This window comes from Sardina pilchardus, chromosome 24 (assembly GCF_963854185.1).
Source record: "Sardina pilchardus chromosome 24, fSarPil1.1, whole genome shotgun sequence".
NCBI classification, from domain to species: domain Eukaryota; kingdom Metazoa; phylum Chordata; class Actinopteri; order Clupeiformes; family Clupeidae; genus Sardina; species Sardina pilchardus.
In genome coordinates this window covers 10,179,729-10,199,726 of record NC_085017.1, presented here as the reverse complement: position 1 = coordinate 10,199,726, position 19,998 = coordinate 10,179,729, and the positions used below count along the sequence as shown (strand labels likewise).

The 19,998-nt window shown below is 40.3% G+C and overlaps 1 protein-coding gene across 1 annotated transcript; it reads right to left on the bottom strand.

Moving 5' to 3' along the window:
- Positions 1-2,707: 2,707 nt before the first annotated feature.
- rps27.1 (ribosomal protein S27, isoform 1) lies at positions 2,708-5,525 on the bottom strand. Its single transcript, XM_062529808.1, has 4 exons — positions 5,423-5,525; positions 4,800-4,908; positions 4,554-4,664; positions 2,708-2,883 (listed from the first exon to the last, which is right to left on the bottom strand). The coding sequence occupies exons 1-4, from the start codon at positions 5,426-5,428 to the stop codon at positions 2,855-2,857; spliced, it is 255 nt and encodes an 84-aa protein (XP_062385792.1). The 5' UTR covers positions 5,429-5,525; the 3' UTR covers positions 2,708-2,854.
- Positions 5,526-19,998: the final 14,473 nt, after the last annotated feature.

Sequence of the window (19,998 nt, the reverse complement as noted above, 5' to 3'; positions counted from 1 at the left end):
GGGGAGTGGGACGACGTTGAAATGTTGCTGCACCTATGTGAATTTTGGACTAGTAAAGGAGTATGTAAAGCTCAGGTTGTTTATTGCTCTCATAAACACCATAAACACATACCCGTGCTATCAAACTTCTGCAATTAATGTCAGAGACCTCATCATTTCTTTATCATTTTATTGTGCCTAGACTACTTTATTTTCCTCAGCATTGCAGAAAGGTTTATGCACTGCATTTTCAAGAGTCTGAATAAAACTGATGCCATCTTTGGAGTTAAAATGGTGATTTGTCCTCGTCTGTAAATTTTTGGATAAAACAGTAGCCTAGCCAACAGAAATGCACGCTTATAATCTAGCAACTGTCTTCTTGACTTAAATTAACCACTAGACTACCACAAAAGTGCTTAACCTTGTCGGTCCACAGAAACCCCTAGATGTAAGGTGACGTTGAGAAGAAAAAAAGCCTTACGTGCTCCTCAAAGTTTGGAACTCATTGGTTATTTGTTTTCGCTGAAAAAATCGCATTGCTGGCATGGGAACTGGATAGGCTAGGCCTACTGCCTTTACTTGACTGTCTGTGGGATAGGATTCCTCGTCTGATCATATTCCCAGGGCACGCTGCACTGACTCAAGCTTGCAAATGTGTTCAGGAACGGAAAATGAAAGCAGCAAAACACGGGATTTGGGACAAACCCATCCTGCCATCACAATCTAGAACCCACAGTAAGTGTCGGCGCCTCCTGGTGGTGAATCTAAAGAAAGCAGCTATGTGCAGCTATAATGAAATGTATTAGGTGGGCCTATATTAAGGCAACATTTAAATGTAGGCCTACGTGTTTGGCAAAAGCTGTTGATCACGTATTCATAGAGTAAACTGTACTTGAGCATTTGAGTCTGATCTACAAGCGATTTGAGGATGTCTAAGCCTGACGCCGATGAAGACCTAGGTGCTTATAGGCGTTTGTTTCGCCTGGTGAGTTCCTGTATGCTTTTCTGACCACCGGTGCCATTAGTCAGTGCTGTGCTGTGTGTTTTTAATTGCTCGAGAGATTGGATTAGACACTCGGACACGCTGACATGCGCTGGCGCTTAATGGGAGATTATCGACAGTATCTCTCGGATGCCGGCTGTTTTCTTCTCTTCTTTACTGGCATGGCGACGCATCACACCACTGTTGCGCTCTATGATCTCTGCCCTTCATCTCCATGTGTACCTTTACTCACACACACAATATTCCTGAAATGCACTCTCCTTGACCAGTCTTAATAACATGCCATTTCAATCTGACTGTATAGGCCTACAAACGTTGCTCCTGTGAACATTTGGTTGATGGTAACCTAGATGCATACATGTTCCATTAAAAGTATTACATCATATGCTAGACATCCTTTAGTTTACTAAAGTTTAGTGTAACTGTTTGTACAGATATGGGCTCCCAAACACAGGGGGTATCGTCTTCATCAGCTGAATGGCAGCTGGTATATATTCCCCATCAGCTGAAAGTTTATTGTGAAACAGAAAGAGCAGTTCAAGACTAACCACTACAAAAAAAAAAAAAAAAACTGCTGATGTATAGTTCACTCTCTTTTCAGTAAGAGATGCTTAAGTTCTCCAGACTTCAGCAATGTAATTGTGTTGTCATATTGTATACATTTTTCATAGTTAAAAATCACCATTATGCCATAGATATTGATCTTGAGTGATGGCATGGTTAGTCTTGAAGACTTTGACAGCCACGTTAAATTGTTTCCAGTAGTCTTGTGCCATTTATAGAGGTTGTGCCAGTTACAGGTAACATCAGTTGACCAACAGTCCGGAAGGACTGGTTTCAACTTTTTTTTTTTGCAGACTTTACAAACTATTTAATAGCCTTTTGAATGTGTTGTCCACTTTCAAGTTTATGTAAAACATACGTAGACTGTGCATACTATTTTAAATGTATTTTATGTATGACAGATTAGTTAAGGGAAATTAAAAAAAGGCGTTTAGAATAACAGGGCCTTGACTCCAGATGAAGATGCAGAAATGCTTTTGGACCACTTTAGCTGTTTGTAATGCCAGGAACTTTTCCTTTTCCTTGCCAAGATGACTCAAGGTGGTTCAATCTCCACACTGCAATGCCATGGTAGCTCAAGCGCAGCGTGGATTCCTGTAAACTCCAGCAAACACATAAATCTAAACTGAGGGGGCCGTTTAAAGATTTCCTGCCTAACGACCACACTAGATAGCCCACTCAGGACTCGACCGTGGCAGGATTGCCCGCTATCCATCACCCTTGACCCAAAAACTCCACATCCACTGCACCATTTAACTAGGCGACTTCACTTTAAACGGATTTGCTCTAAATACCAGATCTCAAACACTTTTTTCAAAACAGGAAATAACAAAACGCAAGCTTACTACAGCCAACCTTACGCTGACAGACTTTAACAAGATTTGGGAAAGATTCTTCAAAGATTGTAGGCTTTTAACTAATGCCCCTCATTCAAGCTTTACTCAAAAGACTACAAACTTCCAAGAATCTTTCCCAAATCTTGTCGAAATCGGTCAGTGTAAGGTAGGCTTAAAGTACTTTGTATCAATTAAAGTTGAGTCACGTGTCCATACATCTGAAATGACTTGTGAATTACTCATATGTAGATCAGTTGTGGGAAAGCTTAAACTTCTAACCCTCTCATCAGCATGCATCAAGTGATGACAGGCAAGACAGCAGACATTTAGCCAAATATTTTTATTGAGACGGTGAGATTGGACGAATGTTGTTGCTGATGCAGATGCGTGCCTGGGCCTGGGTGCAGCCGGGTCAGCCCAGACACGGCGCTGCTGCAGTCCGAGTCTCCCTCTCTACTAGACCACGTCATGGCTAGTGCTGCTTCCTCCTGAATGAGCAACCTGAGGGCAAACAAAACATTTATACGTTAACATTTATACCGTTTTCACATTCTAAAACATTCATACATGTTAACATTTGTACCGTTTTCACATTCTATAACATTCATATATGTTAACATTTGTACCGTTTTCACATTCTAAAACATTCATACATGTTAACATTTGTACCGTTTTCACATTCTATAACATTCATATATGTTAACATTTATACCGTTTTCACATTTCCACGCATGACTCCTCGAGACAGTACACACATCCAACATTAAATATTGGAGCTTTTCTTTATATTTTTCTTCTTCCTAATGTGGTATATCAACTTCAAACAACAAAAAATATGGTCATAAATTCCGTCAATCCCAAACCCTTGTGTAATTCCTAACCATTTCTGATCAGAATAGGTTACATACTTATTGGTGCAGTTTTCTAAGAAAAAGAGGAACTTTAAGGAGAAGCTATTTGCATAAGATGAGCAGGTATTCTGGATCAATGCCAGGAGCCTTGATTTATCATCCCAATTAGTATTGATCCTTCACACTCACTTGTTTTGAAAATTAATTGGAAATGTTTACAAAAGCACTACTCAGGGCAATTTCCTTGAAAGGAACCCCAATATGGATGCCTAAAAAAAATCTATGTAAAATCACTTAAAAGCCTATTTATCCCAAACCATCATGCACAGTAATTATTCTACAGAGATAAATGCTTGCCACCCCAAAGGAAGCCTAACTCAATTAAACCCCACTCTGGATGACGCCTCACCAAGTAGATAAAATAGATTGATTAGTAGAACCGGTGAACCTAAAAGTCCCTTGCACACATACAACTATAAGTAGCCACGCTTACTGGCAAAAAACAGAAGGTATTTTAGGCTGGGTGAACACTGCCTGGCCTGCCAGCAAATGTGGATTTCGCCCGGCAGCTCAGGCTGGAAACTTGCACATCCATCTGCATCTCCCCTGCTTCCTGTCCACAACCTTAGGCTCCAATCACAAACTAGCTAATATCCAAAAGATGCACTGGACCGCTGGTCTGATTGGTTGAAGGACTATCCAATCCTACAGAGTTATTTGAACGATGTCCATTGATCACGTTTCTTGTGCAGTAGAAACAAAGCGCAGAATCCCCATACTAATGTTCAATCATAAAAGATTGAGCTTAGCATAGTGATAGCCAGACTAAAGGCATCTGAGAGAGATAGCATAATACTTATTGTGCCCCTTCAATGACCAATGGACTTTAGGATGTGAAATGGGGATCAATCGCCCCTATCAAGGCAGAAGGGGTTAAAGCGGATAGTAATGAAGGATCTTTGATCAAAGTGCCCCTTAAAAAAACATTTCATCTGTACATGCAGCAATGTTACCATTCCAAATACTACACTTCATGGGAAATTGGGAAATTAACACACTAGGTCCATCTCCTTTGCACCATCCTCTTCACACTGTCTGTAACTAATCTATTCCCACAGAACTGATTACTTGTAATCTCATGACATAAAGCATCTCTCCATGCAAGTCCTCCTCATGACTATGAGGCATATTCTTCACATGAAAACAACCTCTAGTCTAGACATTATGCAACCACATACATACTGACGAGCACATCCCAAAACATAAAAACGATTATCTTCCCGACATTCGTTTCCAAAAACAGTGGAATTTGAAACTGACCTTCTGTGAGCCGGGCTTTGCCACCAGTGGGCTGGCACAACACTGTCGAACAACCCACGCACAGTACCACAGTCTGGGCATGGCTGAAGACCGTCGTGATCTTGTAACAACCTGAAACAGGCCAAGCAGATGTCAGTTGAAAACGGTCACGGGTGCATTGTCCATCGGCAGGTGAAACATGAGCATGGTACAGAACTTAACATGAATTAAGTGGCAAATTAAAATCTGCCATTGTAATAACGTTACCTGGACACTTCACGTCCATGAAATAAGAATTCGGACTCTGAACGAGACGCTTCTTCTTGTGCCTTCTCCTCTCCTCCTCTGGGGTCGGGTGCAACAAGTCTTTTGCGAGCTGTAAACAGTGTTGTAAACGTTAGTTATAGCTGGGGTTTGAATAAGTCCATTAGCATGTGTGCCATTACAGTCTGGCCATCGGCTAGCAACATCGTAGCCTTAAGCCTGATGGGCCATGAGTCCCGACAGGCGACCTAGTTTAACGAAGGCGTTGCCAATAATACTTACACATATCGGGCGATTGCCAATAATATTTTCTACAATTACTGTTTTTTTTCCGGCTAGGCAACCGCTACTTCTTGTAATCCTAAAATGCGTCACGTATAACTACCCACACCATGCAGTACCAGTCCATGGCTGGATATGCGCGCCGCCATCTTGTAATCGTGTAGCAACGATGCATGCTATCAAGTCATTCAAACTCTTGGTTTACTGACACATTGTCAGACTTTTTCACCCCAGAGAACACGTAATTTTAATCAGTGATGTGTCGTACACCAGTACGTGAATTCATCTGTAGAAGTAATGGCTATGTCGTGTAATAATGCGTCTAAAACGCAGTCTGTACTCACTGGCATGTTGGCGAAGAAATAGCCGCCGCCGGAAAGGAAGTTAAGCGGAAACGGTAGAAGAATATGAACGGGGCGCGTGTACACAAGGAGGAAGAGAGTGCCATTCATTTTACCGCATGCGTCAAATTAAAAGTTCCTTATTTCGAGCGATTTCGAGTCTGAAACGCAATGCAATAGGCTACAATCGAATGTATTTGCAAATTATGTCAAAAGTGAAAAAATACTTCTTTATAATGTAAACATAAAGTCAGTAGTAAATGCACTTTGAATAATTCCAGAAAATCCGTTATTTATCAAATAAAGTAGGCCTAGACCCAATCATGGTGCTGGTTTCAATTCTGAATCCTTTTTATTTTGGTTTAAATTAAAAAATAATAGCCTAATAATAAAACCCCATTATTTTCAGAATCAGCGGAAGAATACACTGGTGTGGTCGGCTTTGATATAACAAGATATTCAACTTGTGAGTAGGCTTCTTATGTTTGCTATTGCTACCATATTAGCCTACAGTTTTTCTCAAATGCTAAAACACATTTCACAAACGTTTCCTCCATGTCATGTTCCCCAATGTCTAAACACAATACCCTTTTCTAAAGCTACATAAGCACAACCACACCTTCTCACTTCAAAACTCAAACTTTCACACCAAAAGAGCAGCTCGAAGCTTTCAAAAATGTAAACACTATACACATCATTACACATACAGCAAAACAACTGAAAACACAATGCTCAATTTGTGAGCAGGTTCTTTGTTTCATAACTGCCAATGCATATTTTTAAAAAACTTTAGAGTAGCCTAACGGATCTTCTTAGATCTCTGCAGAGGATTAGGCATTTGAAGAGTTCTTTTCCAAAACGCTATATTCACCATTTTACTAATGAATTTTCATAAATATATTTTTTACATTTTGTTTTTCAAGTAATCTCAGTGAAACTGTATTGGGGTATGTTTAGTTACAGTAGCCTAATTTATCTTTACTCAATAAAAACAAAACAAATGCATTTTTATTGATATTACCTGAAAAACACAATTACTGTAGCCTAAATACAGTAACATGATTTGTTACAGTACAGTAGGCCTAATGTTTTCAAAAATGGATTTATAGCGTTTTGGAAAAGAGCTCTTCATTTAGAGTTGTGAGTTTCATATGAAGAGTACAGAAAATTCTGCAAGTACACTACTGTAACACAACTCAATGCAAAAAAACAGAATCTATTGCACACAACAGTACTCTTGAAAACGTGATCAGGGTGTGAAGTTCTTTTATTTTCTTCATTCACACCACACACATGCACACACACCACTGTCACTGTGCGCATTAGCAACAAGTGTCTTCATTTTTGAGTCGTTGTGTGTACTAAATGACGCCAGGTGTGTTCATTGTGTTCAGTTATTGCTGACTGTGGCAAGCATTTTGCATCACATGAGCTTTCATTTGAGAATATGTTTTGCCACATGTGTTTTAGCAAGGAAAAATGTGCTTAGATTTATGAGAATGGAGGATTGTGTTTTGTGAATTGTGTCTTCATGTGAAATGTGTTTATGGTATTGAATAATTGTGGCTATTTAAATGTGTTTAGACAACTGGTCATTTGGTTTAGAGGATTGGCTTTTGTGTTTTAGCATTTGAGAAAAACTGTACCATTGTTAGCTTTGTTCACAGTTGTTTACCACTTTTTTCAAACAGTTGTTTATGACTAGTCTGGCTATCACCATACTAAGCTCAATCCAATTTCACCCTATAGTTTAAGACTGCAAGAGAGCATGGCCGACTGATTTCTTTCTTTTCTTGTTTTCTTTGGAACAATATATTGTCTTCATGCCATTGAGGGTTGAAAACATTACAACCATGAACATAGATTGGTAGAAAAAAATCCAGATTTCAAAGTCAAAGTCAAATAACTCAAATTAATTTAAACATTGCCTATGAGTCTCTGTGGGTTTATCTATTCGGAGTGATAAGGTACTGGCACTGGTAGGAGATTAATACCAGTTCAATGTATGTGATAGAGCGGCCAATTATGTTTATCCCTGTGCGTCTGTTCTGTCGACTATTTCGTGTCAAATAAAATTGTTTAATGAGGTGTTTGAAACTTTTTTTTCTGGGTGCAAGGCTGTAGTGCACCGGGGTGTGTGTGTGTGTGTGTGTGTGTGTGTGTGTGTGTGTGTGTGTGTGTGCAGGCAGTCATAGTTATGGCCCTTTAAGCTGCAGTAGCGAGCGTAGAGTGGAATTCAGCTGTAGTGCACCGGTGTTCAGACGAGGGAGGCCTCTAGTCCATGCAGGGCTTCTGGATGCAGAGGTGTGTGTGTGTGTGTGTGTGTGTGTGTGTGTGTGTGTGTACCTGCAGTGTGGACTGAACACCAGCATGGAAAGTGAAGTGCTTGGCACAAAACTTGAGTGTAGGAATATGAATAAACTTTGCACCGGGCTAATGATCCGCTTTGCGCCAACTAGGGCCCTGAGTGTATTCTTGACATTACCAAGGCTCCCTCTCATGAGCCAGTTTGTTTACCTCTCTGTTGTCATGAACTTCGGCTTTGGAAGTCAAGTGCTATTTAAAAAAAAAAAAAACTTGAAGCGACACACATTTTTAAAAAGACTATGCCTTCCCATGCTAATCAATGACACCATCTTTATAAGTTCATTTTTTTTTATTATTTTTATCATGCAATTGAGAAAAGTTAGAAAGAATGCCATTATTCTCTGAGAAGACATCATGACAATACACTACACTTAAAGGAATAGTTAGGAATTTTGGGCATAGGACCTCATTTCCAACTTTACCGAGGTGATATAGGTCAGTGGAGACCGTTTTTATCGTGTTTAACCCCTTCCTTCAGTTGCAGCGTCCCCCTTTGCTAACGCTGGTTCTGAGCTAACGCATTTCAACGGTAACATCAGTCTGACATCAACCACAGTCTTACTCACTCCATCGCACACCTGAGACAAGTCAATTAAAATGTCAGACTATCGATATACATGTCCGTGTTGATAGAATAATTTTAGAAATAAAACTAACCTTGCAACTCAATGATTTATTACATTTTGAGGGACTAGTTTCTCAATATCAATCCGCCACTGCCATACAGGGAACAAAGTAGGCTATTGCAATGCGATGCAAGGTTAGTTTTATTTCTAACATTTTTCTATCAACACAGGCATGTGCATCGATAGTCTAACGTTATAATTTATTTGTTTCGGGTGTTCTGTGGAGTGTTTTCAGTGGCAGGCTGGATGTTACCGTTGACTTGCGTTATCTCGGCACCAGGTTAGCACGAGATGAACACTGCAACTCAAGGAAGGGCAGAAATTCCCTGAAAATGGTCTTCACCGACCTATATCACCCCGACTAAGTTGGAAATGAGGTCCTATGTCCAAAATTCCGAACTATTCCTTTAAAAAGAAGAATCGATCAAACATTCTCTTCCAGCCCCAACATTTTGAATCCACAACTAGAAGTTAATGCTGGACAGATGACTGCATTGTCCCAGCAGATTTCTCCATACTGCAATATCTTGAAAGCACAGATATATCCAGATTCTCCCGAGCAATGGAAATCATCCCATTTCCCAGGAGCTTGAACGCAAAAAGAACGTTGATATGTTTAATATTGCTGACTAAGCTAAGTTGTATGTGTGGATAATGCAATAAGCCACTTACTATCATAGTTTATCCGCACACAGTCACCACTTCGGTTAGGTTCCCCTCGAAGCCAGTTTGAGTAATCCCACTTTGACCCATCAGTCCATATAAAATCAGCACGCTGAGAGAGAGAGAGAGAGAATCCAATCATGTCAAAATCTTCATAGAGAGAGGATAGAATCATTCTTTGCAAATCATCAAATAACTAAATTACTCTACCCAGAGAAAGCATTAGTCATACATTAGGCAACTTCAATCCTCCAATCCAGGCTGTTGTAAGAGAAGACCCAGTGAGCATTCGCACGCCTTCTTTGGTTTCCTGATCATGAACAGATATAAGATGGCCATCTTCAGCTTCTTGTCTGCACCTCAACTGAAAGAGAGGAATTAGTTAGTAGATTATGTTGATGGCTGACCTGCGACCATACCCAAATCCTATGTGCAGGAGATGACGTTAAGGGATGTGGGAATTGTGGGTAGAAGGTTTCTAGAAGGAAGAGCTACGGGTTGTGGAATAAAAGTTACCTCGCTTCTACAGTGCTTTAGTCAAGCGTATGATTCAACTCATCTACAGTTAGTGTACAGTTGCCAGACTGACAGAGAGTATCTGATGAGTGCCCAATAGATGTGGTTGCTTAAAACAAAAAAATCCCGGGGGGAAAGCTTCATTTTCATTCAATGAAAGATTCAAGATTGTCTTTAGTACATCTCATTATACGTACTAGTCTGGCTATCACCATATACTAAGCTCAATCTTTTAAGATTGAACATTAGTATGGGGAGTCTGCGTTTTATTTCTACTGGACAAGAGGCGTGATCAATGGGCATACTGTAGTTCAAATGACTCTGTACGCTTGGATAGTCCTTCAGCAAGATTGGGTGCGTCTTTTGGATAAGATAGTTTGTGATTGGACCCAAAGGTTATGGACAGGAAGCAGGGGAGATAGAGAAATATTAAGTGAGAAGGCTATGTCACTATCAAAATTAGCGTTGTCCAAACAGCCTATTCACAAATATACCTTTTTGTAAAACACTCTGCCAAGACATCTGATCTTATAAACTAATATAGCCTGGCAAGCCAAACTATACAGAAATGGGGTCTGGGGTCGGACCATTCACAGAGCTGAAGCCTGTGGGTGGGATGAACAGTTGTCTTTCAAACTGCCTCTGCACGTAATAGGCCAGCATTTGTGATTGTGACCAATCGTAGCCGGTCGGCAAAACAGCAAATACATCCTTCTTTAAAATGAATGACTTGATTGCTTCTTTCTGCTCAACCTTCAAAGAAAAGCCAGAGTCTATCTCTTCCAAAGCTGATTCAAACGAGCACGCTTCGTTAGCCTCATCCATCTTTTGTTTTTCTCTATGGTTGTGCAACACGTCTCACACCCAACTCGTCGAATGAGGACGCATGGTCCAACCTCCTGGCGTCAATATCGGAAGCCGGATGTGAGCTAAGGTGGGCTCAAGGACTCCGTACACAGATAGAGCGTTCTGATTGGCTAGGCTGGCCTGGAGCCTAGCGCGGGCTTGGCCTCAACGGTGCGACCCTAGACCATTCCGCTAGATTTCGTCTAGATTTCTAGGCTAAAACTAATATGCTTGCTCACTGAAAAAAAAAGTCTAGCCAAATGTTATTCATTTTATATCTTAAAATATAGTTGGTATTGTTTTAGTATAAAATCACTTACCTAGCACTCACTCATGAGATAATTTTTTACTTAATTTAATAAAAGTTTGAAAAGCTTAGCCTATCATAAGGCATCTTAATCTTAAAGGGATAATCTGGAGTGAAATGCACTTTAGATCAATTTTTCTGACTATCAGGGGTACATACGTTGAGTTGACATCAAAATGAAATCCAGAATGAATTTAATCGAGTCCGTACCTTTCCGGAAATGTTAGTAAAGTGTTGTTAAAGCGTTGCCAGCTGCAGCAGCGACATTTCCGGAAAGGTACGGACTCGATTAAATTCATTCTGGACTCTCTATCCGACCACATAAAGACGTGGGGATACTTCGGTTTGGCTTTAGGGACCCTCTCACTACCACGTAAGTGTAGTGTTGTTTGGAACAGTAGAAGAGGTATAAAAATAGCGTTTTGTAGCGGCGAAATTACATTGCCGGGTCACTTCCAGGCTAACGAGTTTTAGCTAAAAACGGTGAACTCGAACTTTCTCAAAATACATCCGAATGACATGATTTTGGTGTCAACTCAACGTATGTACCCCCAATAGTCCGAAAAATGTATCTAAAGTGCATTTCACTCCGGATTATCCCTTTAATACAAGATTAATAACAATTTAATAATTTATGCTGGGTAAGTAGTTTTGTTAGCCGGCAAAGTAGTAAAGTAGTTTTATGAACAACGGCAAAAGCCCCACTTACCTCAGCGTTGGCAAAGTTCTGTTTATAGGCAAAGTATTTGGCACAAAAAGGCCCCACCTTGAACCAACCTTCTCGCTTTGGACACGGAGGCAAACCTAGATAAGTGAGGAAGATTGAAATGTCATGAAGGGATCTTCACTGAAAGCAGAACAATAATAACACAAGCTTAACGCAAAAATGTATGACAGCATATTAGGACCATTACATGGAAGAGGAAAACAATACTGACGTAAGTGGGGTGAGGGGTCTGATTTGTAAGTTAATTTTCTTGCAAATTTGCAGACAATATCCAAGTTTTATTCTGAGGAATTTCCAACTTCAATTTGTTTTACTTTCATACAGTACAATGGCCCTATACGAGTTCGTAAATGCCCTGCATTGCTTGAAATATTCACCTGCGGTGGTACCCAAATGTAGGACCAAAATCACCAGTATCAGTCGGAACATCATTTTTTGTCTTGAGGTTCTTTTGACTGCTTTTAAAAGACAGGAACATGATCTGTACTATAGAGATGACCAACACAAGCATAATTCAATCTAACAAATCTTAGGTAAAGAATAATTCATACCAGAGAGTTCCTGGGTCTTGATAGCAGTAGGCAGAACTTCAGCTTTGGTCATGATTCGTCCAATTGACATACCGTATTTATACTGTATATGTCAGACAGGATGAAGAAATCAATGATATGATGGACCAAGTGCCACATCCTGTTGGTTTGGCAAGAAAAGATACACCTATCGTGTTTTCACTTCCTTATTCAGTGCACTTGCCATAATTTCTGTGGCACTCAGACTGATGCAATAAACATTGACTATGTTTCCATGCACAGAAGACCATAATCTGGTTATGGCCATATTCAGAATAAGATGTTTCCACATGTAGCAGAAGCTGAAGACTACTAACACTAGTAGGTGGGTCTCGAAAACTGTGAACATTGTGGATTAAAAAAAAATCAGCATCTGAAAACGGTGCATTCTTAATTCAGTTAAAATGTGATGATTGTTGGTGGTGATGGTGGTGGAAATAGGAGCCGCCATTCTTTTTTTAAATCATGTGTTTGATCCCCCCCTCACAAGTGTCGGGGCAGGTGAAGTCACTGATGATTGTTGGCCTCACACACCAGAAGTCAGAGCATCGATCCCTGTCTTTCTCTTTCACACACTCTCTCTCTCGCGCGCACACACACACACTCTCTCACACACACACACACACACACACACACACACACACACACACACACACACACACACACACACACACACACACACACACACACACACACACACACACACATAATCAATCATTTTAATTAATCATAGGTCTCAATTGGGCCTTGCACATGGATACTGCAATTGTATTCCATTTTTCTTTTCAAACCTGCTCAAGCTCTACCAGGTTGGAAGTGGTTTGGGTGTGAACAATTTGTTTCCATCTCCTAGCCTATTCCATCCCCTATTTGGGGACTACTGTATATTTGGGATTAGACTTTTCTACAATCTATTGTGAGCAGTTTATGTGTTGACCATTCCTTTATGCAAGCAAAACATATTACAAGTATGATCTGTTACTTTACTTTAAGCCTTTGTAAACCAGGCATTTCCTTACTTGGTGTAAACACCTTTGCTGAAATGCAAGAAATAGAAGACTGAAATGGTGTGTTGTGGGTGCTTGCAATTAATGTTAGCTCAGAACTCTGGTTCCATATGCTCACACTTTGTCTTTACAAAGCACTGACAGGGCCACAAAGAACAGTGTATGAGCAGATAAACATTTTTAGCAAACAGAACTGTCCTAGACGGGTGCACAGTTTGTATTGGAGACATTGTAGGGAATGCATCGTAGACAGGCATCTATTTCCTGCAATCTCCACCAGTAAACCATGGCAATTAAATAGCTACATTAATATTGTGGCTAATTAACTTGTCATGTGGTCAGAAAAAGAATGGGACAAAAACAGTGCTGTTATCAAGTTACTCTGTGAAAATTCTATGTATCATTTCTTCAGACTCATTGGCCTGGGCTCATTTTCTGTGTAGAACATGCAAATATTAAGTTTAAAAAAGGATTTTCAATGACTGACAACTATTACACGTGTGGTGTTTGAGTCTACTGGACCCGAGTGTATAACTATTTTACGTACCTTAACTGCGTCCTCCTGTGTGTATGTTTGTGTGTGTGTGTGTGTGTGTGTCTGTGTCTGTGTCTGTGTCTGTGTCTGTGTCTGTGTGCATGTCTGAGTGTAGGTGCTGTGTGCAGGAATGTTGTCTTTCGCACCTGGTATTCCCACACAATGTTACAAAATGGTTACATTTCAAGCACTCTCACCTGTTCTGATTAAGTTCTGAGAAATAGGCATCAATAATGATCAAATGTGATCTCACAGGGGTAAATGGCAAATATTAAATGAATGAATAAGCTATGTCTATATCATTGGTAATTGAGCTAAAGTAAACAACTTAAAAGTATTTTTACATAAATTGTTATGGCTGTTTTTATTTAAAAGCCTAACAATGTGGTGGGTCCATGCAGACCCGGGAACATTGTAACAAACAACGGTGAATAAGTCATGCAATTTAATTGTGTATGTCAGGTAAAATTGACTGTTTGACTGAGTAAAAGATTAATGAAAAGGCAGGCTACAATGGAGGAACCAAACTGTTAATACAGATGGCTCTTAGTTACAATGACCAAGATAAGAGCATGATAATAAAAAATACACTGAAAACCCTAACCCTCAAAGGACTATTCATTTAAATACCTAATGTAAATTCACAACAGTTCATGACATGGGGGGTAACGACAGCAATGACCTCATCTGGCCACCCAATTAACATTTTCTGGGGGCGCCACTGGCCAGATACAATATCAGTCCACACGGTTGTGACTGGATAATCAGCAATATTGTGAGAGTGATGGCATAGTGATGTGCTGCCTGCACGATCACCAACACTGCACTGTAATAATCCTTTTTCTTTTAAAATAACCATACACAACACCATCTTTGTCTTAAATCGTAGTAAAACAGGATTATCATCTCACATGTGCAAACCCCTTGCACATGCGCAGAACTGCAGGCAGGCGATATGGATTGAGTACCAACATGTCCCTGTTAATGCTATTGCACCCAGGCCAGGACCGAGGTCAGGGGCTTTGGGTCACCCCAAATGCTATGGGGGTCCAGAAGAGAAGTTTTTTTGTCTATCTCAAACTACATTGATGGTGTGTTTAGCAACCAGAACTTGAAAAATCATCTTGGGGGAGAAAGCCCCAAATCCCTTTTTATGTCATGTCCGACCTGATGATTTTAAGGGTCTATAGGCTGGGGCGCTGGCTCGTGCTACCATGCACACACCGTCCGTTTTAACACGCACCCCCTAACAGAAATTGGTTTCATCAGACAGGTTGTTGCCTCATTATTGAATGACAAAGAATGAGTCGTATGTTGTCTGTTTGTCTAGACGTTTGATACCATATCTACCACGTACTTGCAAGGAATAGCTCTGTTGTAAGATCTTTTGATTGGTTTGGTTGGCTGACCTGACCCACAGCACTGCTAACTGATGCAACTGACGTTGGTCTACGCAGCTGCAGTCACAAAGCTAACATTGGTTGAGTAGGCTGACAGGCTACATAGACAGTATTAGTGCATTAGTTACAATTGTACAATATCAACAGCATCGACGTGCTAAAGCATTGCTGTTTGTTCAAGATGGGGAGAAACTGCTTTAATGTTGAGTACAAGTGGTAAGATAAATGGAGTTTGAATAAGCAGCTTTGAGAATTTCAATTCTGATCTGATACATGTGCCAAAGCTACTGAGAAAAACTTTAACACTAACTAACATTCCCCCAGAAAATAGGCTGCACAGAGCAGGGCTGACAAAACAGTCAAAACGAAATTAGATGTACAGTATTTCTGGAAACAACCTACCCCAATACACATACACACACACACTGCAGGGATGGTTAGTGGAGACATATAGTGTGTTTTCAGTTGAGACGCTAATAAAAATGTGTTTCTTGCATTGATATTACATACATATTGATATTGACTATTGCAAGCAGCCTTGAATCACGGATCTGTGCAAGCAAGGATCCTTGCTGTGTTAGAAAGAAAACACTTTCCCCTCCCCCTGTGAAATGCTAATCGCCAACATGCCATTCTTTGTAATGTGAAACTTCAACCAACTCACACTAAGACAAAGGATTCTACCTTGATGTAATATATCTATATGTCATGAAATGTACATGTATTCATGTCTGGTATCATTTAGTCTCAGTGTAAGGATTGTAATGATTCCAGTGTAAGAATGTTTGGAATATTCTATAAGTGATGTTTCTGATATGATATCCCTCCACATGTTAATCTAATCAGAGTGAGAAGGTGTGACTAGGTGTGAGTGGGTGTGACTGAAGCCATCTAAGTGAACCAATGACCTTGCCTTGTTTTTGGCGCCCTGTTCCCTTTGTTCATACAAATGTGATGAAATTCCAGTGTTGGTCAAAAAGAGAGATTTTAACATTGTAGGAGGAAGCAAGGCCAGAGGGCCTGGGAGGTCCATCCCCCAGGCCCAAGGCCCACATTCAGACTAAAGCTAATTTTACCCTCTCTGCTTGTAAGAATAAAACCTGACTCAATAAGTTTTCTTGAGTTTGCCAGTCTAAATTAATAAGTAATAATATCAAAAGATAGAATTACCAACAGCATATAGAAATATATAATTTGCAATTGACGACCAACCGTGTGCTATAGGTAGACTACCATGCACACACCATCCGCTTCAACACACACCCCCCTAACAGTAACTGGTTCCAACAGACAGGTTGTTGACAAAGAATGAGTCACATTGTCTGTTTGTCTAGACGTTTGATATAGTAACTACCACATACTTGCAAGGAATAGCTCTATTGGTTCCCTTGTGGTAAGATCTTTTGATTGGTTTGGTTGGCTGACCTGACCCACACCAGTGCTAACTGATGCAATTGATGTTGGTCTATGGGAATCTCTCTCTTTCTGTTATGAAGAGCTCTTTCTGTTATGAAGATCTGGTCATTTCAGACAGTGAATAACTGTGTGTGTGTGTGTGTGTGTGTGTGTGTGTGTTTGTGTGTGTGTGTGTGTGTGTATGTGTGTGAAAAGTTCATTTGTTGTGCTTTTTAATAGATATTCTCCTGATTAAATGTACTTGAACATAATAATATGGTTTTGTTGTATGTGAAAAAGGGTGTAAATTCAACCTGGCCCTGATCGGCACACTGTCCCCTATAATTGTGTTACAGTAAATTGATTTATGTTACTGTAGTGTACCAACTGGCCTGTAGATGGCCTGACCAGACAGTTTTCTGTGAATATCTCGAGAACTGTAGGGCCTAGGAGGACCAGATTTTTTGTATGCTGGTCTTAAAGGAGTCATAGAACGCATTTTTTGACCATTACAAATTGATCTTTGAGCCTAAATAATGTCATATGTAAATTTGTGGGGCTGAAAACGCCCCAGGAGCACTGCTAGATCGCCTAATACAAGGTCATAAATAAGCCTTGCAATGAAACGGTTTGTTTTTCCCGCCCACTCAGCAAGTTCATGAATATTCAAATGAGATGCGCGCTGATTGGTCTATTGGCCGATATGTCCTGAAAGTTGATTGGCTCAATCCACCGGTCTGAAGCTAGAGCAAAGTGAAACAGACGGGCTCTGGTGAAACTACGTTTACTGCTGGTAAATAAAGCCAAAGTCTTTGATAAAGCTATCAACAATGGATTTAAATAAGGAATACAGCCGTACATGTATAAACCGAGTCAGAAGAAGGTTCTGACGAAGATGAAGTGCAGCAGATTCCCCAACAGAATGAATGTGTTAGATTGGTAAGTTTTATCAGTACATTTCTTAGTATAGTAACTCTCCAAAGTTAGCTGTAATAACGCTAGCATTACAACGTCTCTGCCATAGACCACATATCTAGATACTAGCATCGTAAGAGCAGTTTAACAAGAATTATTAATCGAAGGTATGCAAATGAGAGGGGCCGAGGGGTGTATCTAAAGGGGGATGGGCGCCTATTACGTGTTATCTGAGCTCTGTTCAGATTGGAGCATTTCAACACGGCTGTTTCTATTTCCCAATTTGCATACGAAAGCAGGCGGGGGACGCGGTAAAGTCCTTGGTGTTGTCCTTTGGACACTGCTCGCAGCCTAAATTCAACAGTAACAAGGTGAATGTGGTTTTGAATTCTAGGACTCCTTTAAGGGGCCATGTCAACCTAGCCTGGAGACCATAACTCTCTGACTTCGCAGAGAGTCTGGCCTAGATCTATTGGCAAACATGTATTTCCTGGTTGGTGGACGCTTGTCTGAGGTTTGACATCATTGGAGTTCAATCACTAACGTTTGGTAATGACGTATGTTACGGGGGACACAACGATAATAGAGCTCCCCAGTCCCGCCCACAGCCTAGTCCGGAAGTAAAAATCCAATACAATTTCTCCATTGACAATTGGAGAATAAGCCATAACATCGTAACCGTCCATGGTAGACTTAAAACCAGCTACGATGTGACTAAGCGATTATACCTGCTCATATAGATGTCAAAAGTTAATGGGGGCATCAACCTTGTTTTGAGAAAACAATGCTTTATTCACGATTTAACGAGAGAGTACTACACTACCCGACACCCTAACGTGTAAAACTGGTGAAAGCAGAGCCTTTGATTGGTAGAGATCGCCGTTGCCATGGCAATGCCAAACAAACTGTACTCAGCTTTTCCCGCGCCTATCGTCCAGCTTCGTCTCGCTGGAACTTCAAAACTTAAAATGGCTGCAGGGCTGATCAGGACCGATGTGTGGTCTTCCGAAAAATAACGGTTTTCTCATCTTGAAGGTTGAATTTACTCAATGGAAACGGTAGGAAGTAATCATCTTCTTTTCTCAGATTAATATGGAACCATGTTAAACTATCTTTAGGCTGCAAATGTTGGAAATGTGTTTACGTTTGCAAAGCATCCTGGGATTTGAGTTCTCTATCTCGGAATTTAAGATATGTACACAGTCTTGTACCTTTCGCTTTTTTTACATTTTCTGTTCATTTTTTCACTCGAAATTATAAGTTATATGCTTATGAGTCACATCGTAGCTGGTTAGCCTAAGGCATGGTCTAAAACTCTTTATATCCGAATTTTTCCAGAAGTCAATGGGAGAAATGAATGAGAATTTTACTTCCGGACAAGCACCTCTCTCGGAGGAGGGGCGGGACTGGGGAGCTCTATGATAGCAACTTAAATGTAATCACTCTCAAGAACGCCCTCTGTTCACTGGTTGGATGGAGGTGCTCTTGCCGGAGAAAACGAGGGTGGATCAAGCTATTCCAGACGTACTGTAGGGAAAAGAAATTGAGCTAAAGGGCGGAGTCGGGCTAATGTTACAAACACGCCTTGTTTTATCCTTATTATTGTCATGGCCATTTGTTGCGGAGACATCACATTTTGGGACAACATTAACAAAGGATTATATTTCTAGAAAAAATACTGATTGATGGCAGGTGTGTCCCAATAAAAAAGATTTAAACCCTCAAAATCACTTGTTTTGCATGTTTTTTCTGAATTTTTAATGGTTGAATCTTACTGAAAATATGTTTGACTTCCATTCTATAAAGTTTTGTCAGACTAAGAATAATACTTTTAAAGATAATATCCAGACATGGCCTCCAAGATAAGGCCTTTTAGAGAGTGTAAAACATCAAGGGAAAAAATACTATGAAAACAATAGTTTTTAGTTATGGAACCTAAACATTGGATAGACAAAATCGGAGTCAGTGCTGCAACCATTTTCCTGGATTTTATCTGATTTCATACGAAATGACTTGGACATAAAAGTTGCAGTAATGGAGTAGCCTGGCTAGCGCCTACCACTTCTCAAATGAGACGTGGTCTGGCAACCAGACGTTCATTTTCTCATATTTGAAAAAATGCCCAGATCCGTTCATTGGGCGCCACGGATGTCTATCTTTGATAGCTCATCATGGTCTTGCTTTCTCCCCTGTTCTGCAATTGGTCGCCATCATCAGGCGAACATTTGGGTGTTAGTTTCCAGACTGCCTTAGCTGCATCACCGTGCAAGGCAGGAAAATAAAGCGTGACTTATTTTTGCAGAGAATGTGCAGGACTGAACAGCGGTCATATTTTTTTACCTCTTTTGTACCGCTTTGCGATACAGCTAGTTCTCCACTGTTATCAATTGAGTAATAGCCTATGTCTGTTTCTGACTAACTTGAATAATAAATTAAATATAATGAAATCTATTTTGTCAAACTTGTTTTACCTTAGTCAGTACAAAATGTTTAACAAAGTAGGCTATCGAAAGATTGTAGTGAGGCTATAGGCCTTTCCCGTCAGTCCTGTTTTTCTTGAGGGTACATGTTGAACATCCTGAAACTTCCTCATACATGCTCTTCTGTTACGCAATACGTTGATATGTCATATTGATGTTTGTAGTATTCCTTTGTTCACTGTGTCATGAAAGTCATCTGTTGCAGACCAGGATAGAGAAAGCAATG